This window comes from Notolepis coatsorum, assembly GCF_963971535.1.
Source record: "Notolepis coatsorum genome assembly, chromosome: 14".
In the NCBI taxonomy this organism is placed as follows: Eukaryota; Metazoa; Chordata; class Actinopteri; order Aulopiformes; family Paralepididae; genus Notolepis; species Notolepis coatsorum.
In genome coordinates, this window is record NC_140178.1 from 6441487 (window position 1) to 6453632 (window position 12146).

A 12146-nucleotide genomic window follows, 5' to 3' on the forward strand; every position below is an offset into this window, starting at 1 on the left:
CCCCCCCCCCCCCCCCCCAGCCTGAGCCTCCATCTCCCCTGCTGTCTGGATCCATCTCTATACTCTCTCTTGTTGTTGTTGTTGTTGTTCCATGCAGTTGTATTTGACTGCGATGGACGATCACAGCTGGCAGTTAAAGCCCTCGGAGAGTTCAAGATCGTTTTGGTAAAAACCTGCCTCGTCTGCTGTACTGACAGGTACAAACCAAACCTACCCCCCTCCTCCTACTGGCCTGACCCCCCCTCCTCCTACTGGCCTGACCCCCCCTCCTCCTACTGGCCTGACCCCCCCTCCTCCTACTGGCCTGACCCCCACCTCCTCCTACTGGCCTGACCCCCACCTCCTCCTACTGGCCTGACCCCCACCTCCTCCTACTGGCCTGACCCCCCCTCCTCCTACTGGCCTGACCCCCCCTCCTCCTACTGGCCTGACCCCCACCTCCTCCTACTGGCCTGACCCCCACCTCCTCCTACTGGCCTGAACCCCTGACCCCCCCCTCCTCCTACTGGCCTGAACCCCTGACCCCCACCTCCTCCTACTGGCCTGACCCCCCCTCCTCCTACTGGCCTGACCCCCCCTCCTCCTACTGGCCTGAACCCCTGACCCCCACCTCCTCCTACTGGCCTGACCCCCCCTCCTCCTACTGGCCTGTACCCCCTGACCCCCACCTCCTCCTACTGGCCTGACCCCCACCTCCTCCTACTGGCCTGACCCCCCCCCCTCCTACTGGCCTGACCCCCCCCCCCCCTCCTACTGGCCTGACCCCCACCTCCTCCTACTGGCCTGACCCCCCCTCCTCCTACTGGCCTGACCCCCCCTCCTCCTACTGGCCTGACCCCCCTGACCCCCCCTCCTCCTACTGGCCTGACCCCCCCTCCTCCTACTGGCCTGACCCCCCCTCCTCCTACTGGCCTGACCCCCCTCCTCCTACTGGCCTGACCCCCCCCTCCTCCTACTGGCCTGACCCCCCTGACCCCCCCTCCTCCTACTGGCCTGACCCCCCCTCCTCCTACTGGCCTGACCCCCCTCCTCCTACTGGCCTGACCCCCCCTCCTCCTACTGGCCTGACCCCCCTGACCCCCCCTCCTCCTACTGGCCTGACCCCCCTCCTCCTACTGGCCTGACCCCCCCTCCTACTGGCCTGACCCCCCCTCCTCCTACTGGCCTGACCCCCCTGACCCCCCCTCCTCCTACTGGCCTGACCCCCCCTCCTCCTACTGGCCTGACCCCCCCCCTCCTCCTACTGGCCTGACCCCCCTCCTCCTACTGGCCTGACCCCCCCCCCCCTCCTACTGGCCTGACCCCCCCCCCCCTCCTACTGGCCTGACCCCCCCTCCTCCTACTGGCCTGACCCCCCCTCCTCCTACTGGCCTGACCCCCCCCCCTCCTCCTACTGGCCTGACCCCCCTGACCCCCCCTCCTCCTACTGGCCTGACCCCCCTGACCCCCCCCCCCTCCTCCTACTGGCCTGACCCCCCCTCCTCCTACTGGCCTGACCCCCCCTCCTCCTACTGGCCTGACCCCCCCCCCTCCTCCTACTGGCCTGACCCCCCCTCCTCCTACTGGCCTGACCCCCCCTCCTCCTACTGGCCTGACCCCCCCCCTCCTCCTACTGGCCTGACCCCCCCCCCTCCTCCTACTGGCCTGACCCCCACCTCCCCCTACTGGCCTGACCCCCCCTCCTCCTACCGGCCTGACCCCCCCTCCTCCTACTGGCCTGACCCCCCTCCTCCTACTGGCCTGACCCCCCCTCCTCCTACTGGCCTGACCCCCCCTCCTCCTACTGGCCTGACCCCCCCTCCTCCTACTGGCCTGACCCCCCCTCCTCCTACTGGCCTGACCCCCCCTCCTCCTACTGGCCTGACCCCCCCCCCCTCCTACTGGCCTGACCCCCCCTCCTCCTACTGGCCTGACCCCCCCTCCTCCTACTGGCCTGACCCCCCCTCCTCCTACTGGCCTGACCCCCCTCCTCCTACTGGCCTGACCCCCCCTCCTCCTACTGGCCTGACCCCCCCTCCTCCTACTGGCCTGACCCCCCCCCCTCCTACTGGCCTGACCCCCCTGACCCCCCCTCCTCCTACTGGCCTGACCCCCCTGACCCCCCCTCCTCCTACTGGCCTGACCCCCCCTCCTCCTACTGGCCTGACCCCCCCCCTCCTCCTACCCCCCTGACCCCCCCCCCTCCTACTGGCCTGACCCCCCCTCCTCCTACTGGCCTGACCCCCCCCCTCCTCCTACCCCCCTGACCCCCCCTCCTCCTACTGGCCTGACCCCCCCTCCTCCTACTGGCCTGACCCCCCCCCCTCCTCCTACCCCCCTGACCCCCCCTCCTCCTACTGGCCTGACCCCCCCTCCTCCTACTGGCCTGACCCCCCCCCTCCTCCTACCGGCCTGAACCCCCCCTCCTCCTACTGGCCTGACCCCCCCTCCTCCTACTGGCCTGACCCCCCCCCTCCTCCTACCGGCCTGAACCCCCCCTCCTCCTACTGGCCTGACCCCCCTGACCCCCCCTTCCCTTTAGTTACCTTCCTGCCCCCAGCTCTATAGAGCTACATTCCTGCCCAATACGATATTATCACGATACTTAAGTCACGTTACGATAGTATTGCGATTAAAAATAGATTGCGATATGCTGAGTATTGCGATATTAATATTGCGATGGATTGCGATTTATCACCCTTTTTCAACTGCAAAGTCAAACTTTGTCAACATGTTTTATCTGATCAAATAAAGTTTTCACTCTGTTCGTCTCACTTCAATCATTTTTATTGCAGCAAATTGTATTTTCTCAAGCCGACAGATGTCAACACTGTAATCTGTGTTGCTGCATGTACCTGACAAACTGAACTGTTTGTATTACAGTCATATTCCAACTTAACTCAATGCACACGTGTGCGTGTGTGTGGACTACTGTACTATTACAGGTATTGAAATGAACAATGCAACTAAATACAAAAAGAAAATATATATAATAATAATAATTTGCATAATAAAATATCGATACTTGGCGTCCTTGTATCGATACAGTATCGCCACGCAAAGTATCGCGATACTATACTGTATCGATATTTTCCTCCACCACTAAGCACTATAGAGCTCTGTTAGGATCTCATCCGTCTGTAGGTCCACCTGGAGGCTCACACACCGTGTGTACGACGATTCAACCGACACAATCATTGGGAGGCTCGGCCATTGAACCTTTTTTGACGGCTGTGTGTAGGAACAGGCTGAATTTAGATTTGATTAGATTAAAAATGTATTGTCATCACGCAGCACAAGCACAGTACAATGAAAATAAGTTTGACATCCAACCAGAGTGTGAATGTAACAGTAGAGTGCAATAACTGGGTATAAAATGTATAAATTAGTGCTACTGAGTAATGGCGCTAATCAGATGTATGTACAGAGTTGTAGTATTAATATGTACAGTGATACAGGTGTAAAGACACTATGGCAGTAAGTCATACTGGCCAGCAGCGTAACTAGTAAGAGTAGGTAAGATATATGTACAGATATATTATATATATATGAAAAGGAGTATATGCAGGGTATGTACAGACAGATGTGGATAGATAAAGAATAAATATATATATATATATATATACGGTATATACAGCATTATTGTACATGCTATCATACAGAGTTATATGCAGGTCTATAAGTAGGTATATAGAAGGATTATATGCAGGTATACTCTGACAGATATGAGTGTGTGTGTGTGTGCGTGTATGTGTGTGTGTGTGTGTGTGTGTGTGCGTGTGTGCGGCAGGGCATGTGGGTTCCATCAGCCCCTCATGAGTCATCTCTGGTTCACTCCCTGTTATTGTCAGATTTTATATTGTCTGCTTTCTATATCGCTATGGAAACGGCATGGCAATGATAAACATCTAAGGCCACCTGGTAACTTTCTGGAAAATAAAGTAGAGGGTGAGCGTCTGTACTCTGTGTCACTCACTCAGAATAAAACATTTTTATTCCACACTTTTTTTCTTTTACTATGAATGTGGTGTAATTAGCCTAATTAGTACGGTCTGTGGTCCGACTAGAATATGACACACGCTGCTCCAGACGTGTCCTTGAAGCACAAGAGTCCAACTAGTTGGGTTTAGCAAGCCGGTGCGTGAAGCCAACGCAGCACTTCGTGTCCTCCACACAGGGGTGTAGCTCCAGATTCTGGGCCCCCTGAAATAATGTATTTGTAGGCCCCCAGTGAATGCGAGCACGCGTAAGCGGAATTTTTGTTGTGCCATTTTTTTATTGATGAAAACGCATAATATGGTTTTTACCTATACATTCGGATCAGCAGTTCAGCACCTGCACTGTTGGTGGGTGAGCCTAGTAAAGGATGTCGCATTGCGTTCATCGTCAATGAATGGACCAATGCAATAGTCTACCAAAGCCCCCCCCTCTATCTCTATATATCTCTCACACACACACACACACACACACACACACACACACACACACACACACACACACACACACACTTCAGAAACAAACATAGTATCAATGAGAGCATCAATAATACACCTGAGTGATGTCTAGTAAAAAAAAAAAAAAAAAAAAAATGTGGGCCCCCCCCCCAGTGCTGGGCCCTTGGAATCATCCTAAGCAACCCCCCCCCCCCCAGCTACGCCCCTGCCTCCACAAATACTAAGTCATTTTGTTCCAACGGGCTGTCCAAATGACTCTGAAAGACGTCCATAACTGGCTGTCCAAATGACTGAAAGATTTCCATAACGGGCTGTCCAAATGTCTCTCAAGGACGTCCATAACGGGCTGTCCAAATGTCTCTCAAGGACGTCCATAACGGGCTGTCCAAATGTCTCTCAAGGACGTCCATAACGGGCTGTCCAAATGACTCTGAAGGACGTCCACAAAGGGCTGTCCAAATGACTCTGAAAGATGTCCATAACGGGCTGTCCAAATGACTCTGAAGGATGTCCATAACGGGCTGTCCAAATGACTCTGAAAGTTTCCATAACGGGCTGTCCAAATGACTCTGAAGGACGTCCACAAAGGGCTGTCCAAATGACTCTGAAAGATGTCCATAACGGGCTGTCCAAATGACTCTGAAAGATGTCCATAACGGGCTGTCCAAATGACTCTGAACGACGTCCATAACGGGCTGTCCAAATGACTCTGAAGGACGTCCATAACGGGCTGTCCAAATGACTCTGACGGACATCCATAACGGGCTGTCCAAATGACTCTGAAAGACGTCCATAACGGGCTGTCCAAATGTCTCTGAAAGACGTCCATAACGGGCTGTCCAAATGTCTCTGAAGGACGTCCATAACGGGCTGTCCAAATGACTCTGAAAGACGTCCATAACGGGCTGTCCAAATGTCTCTGAAAGACGTCCATAACGGGCTGTCCAAATGTCTCTGAAGGACGTCCATAACGGGCTGTCCAAATGTCTCTGAAAGACGTCCATAACGGGCTGTCCAAATGACTCTGAAAGACGTCCATAACGGGCTGTTCAAATGACTCTGAAGGACGTCCATAACGAGCTGTCCAAATGACTCTGAAGGACGTCCACAAAGGGCTGTCCAAATGACTCTGAAAGGTGACATTGTGCCAACAGACTGCTGTCCAAGTGGCATTTGTTTCAAGAACATTTCAAGTGACCGATTCTTGTGCTTGATTGTGCTTGTATTATGGGATGCATGGGGAATGACTGGCCCTGCGTGAAGGCTGAATGACCACCGCTACACGTTCTGGACCCATTATATACATGTTGAACATCTTAAATACGAGGTCACAGCAAAGCCCCCTATGAGATTTGTTCATTTGTTTTACTGAATCGGTAACGTCTCTTTAACGTCCGGGAGTGGAGACCTGACCTACCTTGGCTTTGGAGTGAACCACGTGATTTTATTAAAGGTAGTCCGTGTAGGTACCGTGATATCATCACGTCGTCCGATGCCATTTTTTTTTCATCCTACAGGTAGTGTCTTTATATGATATCGTATGCAGGACGCCTGTACGTTAATGCCAAGCAAGCAGTGCAAAAATGCTTCCGCATTCGTCACCGCACGCTAGTGCGGTAAAGCGCCCTTCTTTTCAGACAAATGCTACCGTGCGTGCACCGGCGGCGGCGTGCTCGCTCAGGTGCGTGCGTGCGCCGGCGTGCTCGCGCGAGGTGCCCGCGCATGCGACACGAGCGGAGCTCAATATATATAAGTCACCGCCCCTTTTTCAGTATCTACCACTAGCTCAATTGGCAAGGACACATGGCTGTGGATCCTATGGCTTGTTTGCTGGCGAGTTCGAATCCCATCGAAAATATTTTTTAACGTGATTTTTTTTTAACGTGTATTCTTTCGCCGATTAAGGTTAGGCATTGTTTCGGAGTTGGTTAAGGTTAGAACGGTTAAGTTTAGGCGCTGTTAAGGAGCTGGTTAAGGTTAGAGTTTGTCAAAGAGAATGGCAATATAATTTCTATGGTTAAGGTTAGGCATGGTTATGATTAAGGTTAAGGTTAGGCATTGTTTCGGAGTTGGTTAAGGTTAGAACGGTTAAGTTTAGGCGCTGTTAAGGAGCTGGTTAAGGTTAGAGTTTGTCAAAGAGAATGGCAATAGACAGCCTATTTCCGCGCGACCTGGGCGCTGGGCGGCGGAAAATGAAAGGCGCATTACTGCATGCCACTACGGTAAATTTTTGCACTGCTTGCTTGGCATAAAGCTACACGCATGCAGGACCAAAAGGTGGTCTTTCCCCTGTGTTCATCGGATGTAATCGATACGTAGGTGATATTTAAAGGTGTCGAGGAGGAAGAACTCCGATCGCCATGCCCACGCCGGCGTCGTTGATTGTTTATCGTTCCCTGTTTCTCTCTCCGCAGTACACCTCCAGCATGCGGGCCAAGTACCTGGCGAATAGCCGACCGGAACCTGCTGCTGCCGCCACAGCCACCGCCACCACCACCACCACCACCACCACCACCACCGCCCCCCCGACACAGTAGACCCTGCTACAGGATGGAACACCAGCCACTGGAGTCCCCCCCCACCCCCCCCCCCCCCCCCCCCATCATCATCATCATCATCATCAACCGTTGGAGCGGAGATATCTGAGGGAACGGCTCGAGACCCTGAAATCGAAATGTGACGCAAAGTGTGTTTTTTTCTTTCATCGTTGACAAACAATTATTGACCATACCCCCCCCCCCCCCCCCCCCCTCCCCTCCCCGGGGGGGAACAGGGTGGAAAGGAATCCCAACCCGAGCATGATGACGTAAGAGCGGGGGACGGTCGCCGTGTGAATGGACCTGTCTCAAAACCCTGCCCCTTTTCTTGATCCTCCAATCACAACTGTCGCTTACCTCGGACAAACTTGGTTTGTCCGAGGTAAGCGACAGTTGTGATTGGAGGATCAAGAAAAGGGGCAGGGTTTTGAGACAGGTCCATTATGTTTTTAAAGATATCCACGATCTTCTGAGGTTGATTTTAGTTTTTGTTTGTTTGTTGTTTTTTTTATATACCACTGCAACAGGTCATTCCCAGTGCTGGTTGAAGCACTCGATAATTATTTTGCTTATGATTATGATTTTCTAACTCTCTTGATATGTGACCTAGCCTGGACTAACCTTGAGACCTTTTTATTGTTTTTTTACTTGGCATGATTTTTTTTATTTTTTTTTTATTGTTTCTTATTTTTTTTCTTCAGCTTCCTTGAATTGTCTTTTCTTTTGGCACATTAATGTATCCCATCTAGCCATCCCTTGCTGTGGTGAAGACTCTTCTTTTGGCACATTAATGTATCCCATCTAACCATCCCTTGCTGTGGTGAAGACTCTTCTTTTGGCACATTAATGTATCCCATCTAACCATCCCTTGCTGTGGTGAAGACTCCGGGAGCTCGTAGACTAACACTGATTTATATTGGTTGTGGTTTTTTTGTTTTTGATTGATTTTTTGTAAAGTACTGTACTTGAGAACTCCCCGTCTCTGCGGGGGGGAGTGTGGGAGGTAAAGAGTTGTAACCCGGGTTAGAGCTCCGGGGTCAAAGGTCAAGGGTCAAGGTCACCTTTTATTTATCGAGCGCATTTAAAACCAACCGAAGTTGCACCAAAGTGCGTCACAGTACAAAGAAACGGACAAATACAATATAAAATGCACAAGTCAATACAATACAAACGGATACACTGAATAGTCGCATCAGGACCAGGGATGTACGGCTTAACGAGCCTCAAAAAGCCAATGAAAAGGAGTGAGTTTTCAGCCGCAACTTTAAAAAAATCTCCAGGATCTGGGCACACTGTGTAGTGGGCAGACTATATTCCACAACTTGGGGGGCAGCCACCGCCAATGCTTGGTCGCCTTTTTAGCCTTTAGACTAGACCTCGGGACATCTAGAAGTACCTCATTCCACGACCTCCGTGCTCTAACTGGGGCGAGAGATGTCTTACTGTTCCCCCTTTCTATTCAGACACGGCCCCCCCTCGCAGGATCACGGTCCACAGTTTGGACCTCGACTCACCGACGAGACGGCAGGTCGTCTCTCGGTGCCGACGGAATCGGGAGAATCCTCACGACGCTGTGACTGTGCAACATCTCAGTTGCCCCGTGCGCTGACGCTCTCTGGGGCGACCCGGACTCTAACGACTCCACCTGCTATATATATACTCAGGTCAGTCGTTGGCTGCGTTCACACTGCAAGGGTTCAAATCAAATGTATTTGTAAGGCCCGACGACGCGCTGTAATGCCCCCACGGGCCGGCCGGACACGTCTTCTTTAAACGAGTCGAGAAGAAGAAACATCACAACATTGAGCACAAACATCGGTGCTTAATTCTGCTCAGATCTTATATATTTTTTTGTTTGTGCTGTTCAGATTCCAGTGTGAACCGGTCACTGCTCCTGAACTGACCCGCATGCGCAAATGAACAATAAAAAAATGTATGGTGACAAATGTTAATCTAGAGAATGACCTAAAAGTCGCATGAAAGTCACATGACTGAGGTCACGTTGCCAAAAAAATATGACCTGGATCTGATTTTAGGACCACATATTATGAAAGTGTCCCAAATCAGAATTGATGTCTGATTTGTGCCGTTTACACTATCATGGAAGAATCAGATCTGAGTCACATTATGAGTAAAAGGTAAAAAAAAATCACATTTGGGACACTTTCGCTTGAAGTGTGAACGTAGCCATTGAGATCTGTGCCGTTATCCAGGCGACTAGGACGTTATCCTTTACAGCCCTGAGGTCAGTTATTACATTGTCTTGAATCTCGTTATGTTTGGGACCAGCGTTCTGCAGTATATTGCACATGTCTTACAGGTCTGTAATTGGAAAGTGCAAGGATTTTTCTTAATTTTTTTTTTGGTGGGGCTATTAGTCCGCCCACCTTCCTACTAGGGATGCCCCGATCACGTTTTTTTTATCACTGATCGTCTTATGAGCCATATCGGCCGATACACTGCCGATACCGATCGTTTTTGGTTTTGTTATAGCAGCTGGCAGTATTATACTGTAGGTCTAACACGGGCATTGTCAAAGTCCGGACTAAATTATCTAATCTAATCTCAGAAATTAAGTAAAGTGAATAGTACCGGGTGTTAAGCATAACAGCATCTAAGTTAATTGACTTCTGACCATTATAATCGACGTATTTTCCTATGAACTGAAACTCATAAGATCACATAAGGCTAGCATCATTGGCGTTACAGCTATGAAGAACGATAGCTAGTTAGCCAACGCTAGCCAACGGCTGCAAAAACGAATGCCAATGATGTTATCACTGACGTTGATATTATGAGCTATCAGTAGCTAGCCAGCTAGATAACGTTAGACAACACCTCATGTATTAAACTAAAGTGAATAGTTTACTGGGCCATTTTGTTTTCAGTGATGTTGAAAGAGGAGCCGTCACGTCAAGTAGCGGAGGCTAGGACTCTTGCCATCTTCGGAGCGAATGAGAGGATTTTGTTGACAAGACGGGTCTGTGAGGGGGAGGGGAGGGGCAATGCGTGCATTTTCGCGCGCATCATCGATCGGTTTTCGCAATCGCCGACTAGAAAGCATTATCGGAATTCCCCGATCTCATATTTATACTGAATATCGGCCGATACCGATCGCTGGCCGATCGATCGATCGGGGCATCCCTACTACGTCTTGTGTTTTCTCGACGGGTATTTGACATAACATTTGACAAATATGACTATAATTTGGGCTTGAAGAGAACGCTCTGATGCTGTGAACTGGATGACCACTCTTAGCACCCGCTCCTGGGTGATCTGGTATGAACTTAAGTCGACCTGCACGGGTGGAAAATGCAGCTACTAAGAAGACATTACTGATTTTCATGAACATCGAACGATTTTGATGAACGAACTGACACACCCCCCCCCCCCCCCCCAGTTCTCTCTGCGCTCGCTTCTGGAAAGAACGTTTACGGCGCAGAAGAAACGTTGGCTGTTGTTGTTGTTGTTTTTGTACTACTGGAAGCACAAGCTTTTCTACCGTTTGCTGGAAGAGCGGCTCCCGATCGCCGACGTGCGGAAGAACCACCGAAGAAGAACAGAGGAAGCGGAACCGTCACGAGAGAGAGACTCAAAAGATAATCATTTGCTATGGCCAGGTCTCTCGTCGTAGGCGTGTGTCCGTGTTCTTCCTCTTCTTCGTCGAGCGCTCGGTGTATCTGCTCGGCAGCGCTGCGTGTCCCTCAATAGAACCTAGAGAAGGAGACGACTCTTACGGCGTGCGACTAGGGCTGGGCGATAAAACGATAACGATAATTATCGCGATATATTTTAATAGTCGATAATAAAAATTATATAAATAATAAAAAATAAATAAATAAATGTTTATATAATTTGTATTGTGACCTGCAACAGGGCAGCTTTAAAACCAGAGACAGTGGACAGACTTGTCTTTCTTGCCTGCAACTTAAAGTAATGGCTTTGCTCGTCCAAATGACAATACTGACAAAATTGAGATTTCTTTTTCTCTCGTCCATTTATTTCGTTTGCAGTTTGAAACCGTCTGTACACAGAGCTAGTCTCCAGTCGCGAGTCACGGTGCACATGTGCGGTGGTTTGTCCACCAAAAGAGCGGCAAAAGATAGAAAAGAAACTAGCAGAGCCAGAACTGCTCAACTCCCCTGGAGCCACAGCCACTTATTTTGGTACTTTCGCTTTTAAACCAGCTGCAGCCTGAGAACTGGAGTGTGAGGGGCTGTAACACTAAAGATGGCGGCAACGACAAAGAATTGCTGCAAACTAAACATACATTTGTTGTTTAAATAATAATTACAATTTTTTTCTTAATACTAATAAAAATATCGATATCGAACGATATGAAAAATGTTATCGTGATATATCGTGAAATATTTTTTGGCCATATCGCCCAGCCCTACGTGTGACACAATTTGTGTCCCAGGGGTTAAAGTGTGTGGGAGGGGGGAAGACATTTTTTTAATGTTTCTATGATGAAACCGTCTCCTCCTTGTATTCTTTTCTTTTTTATCCACTTTTTCTCCTTGTTTTTCTATTTTTTTCTCCCATCCCAATTTCGTAATTCCAATTCTCCCCTCCCCTGTCTTGAACGTTGCTAGACTATGCCTCCCACTGGTCGGCTGTAGTGCGGATAGAAGCCTTGCATCACGTGTCCCCTCCGGTGCACGAGGAGGCAGCCTGTCGCATCTTTTCACCGCAGCAGCTCGAACTCTCACGCTGCCCCCGATACTTCCCTGTTTCCGCCATACAGGCGTCACCCAACCGACCTGTAGGAGTCGCTGTCCACAACGTCCAATCCCCACCCACCGGCTTTCCCACCCTCTAACACTTGCCAATTGTGTTAGTATGACGGCCGGCCAAGCCGGTAGCAACGCCGAGAGCTGGGCTCGATACCAGCATCCCCTGCGTTAGTGGCGAACGCCTTGCCCACTGCACCACCCAGCCGCCCTTCCTCCTTGTATTCTAATCCTAGGAACAGAAGCAGGAAGTGTCCGCGCTCTCTCTCTCTCTCTCTCCTGGGGGATGCTCGACATTGTTCCTCTCCACAATGGTTGGAATAGTTGGGAATACTCGCACTGAATGTCCTTGTGGGGGCGATTGTGCTTCAACATCAATTGTACCCCCCCCCCCCCCCCCCCCACAGGACTCCTTAGTACAAGCGTTATGATTGGTTTTCTGA

At 50.6% G+C, this 12146-nt stretch overlaps 1 protein-coding gene across 1 annotated transcript in view; it reads left to right on the forward strand.

Moving 5' to 3' along the window:
- Positions 1-6970, forward strand: part of ttyh3a (tweety family member 3a) — a gene marked incomplete at its 3' end in the record, with an annotated part of 98673 nt that extends 91703 nt beyond the window's left edge. Inside the window, 1 exon segment of the mRNA XM_084328330.1 lies at positions 6848-6970. Within this exon segment, the coding sequence (XP_084184456.1) occupies positions 6848-6970 (123 nt within the window).
- Positions 6971-12146: the final 5176 nt, after the last annotated feature.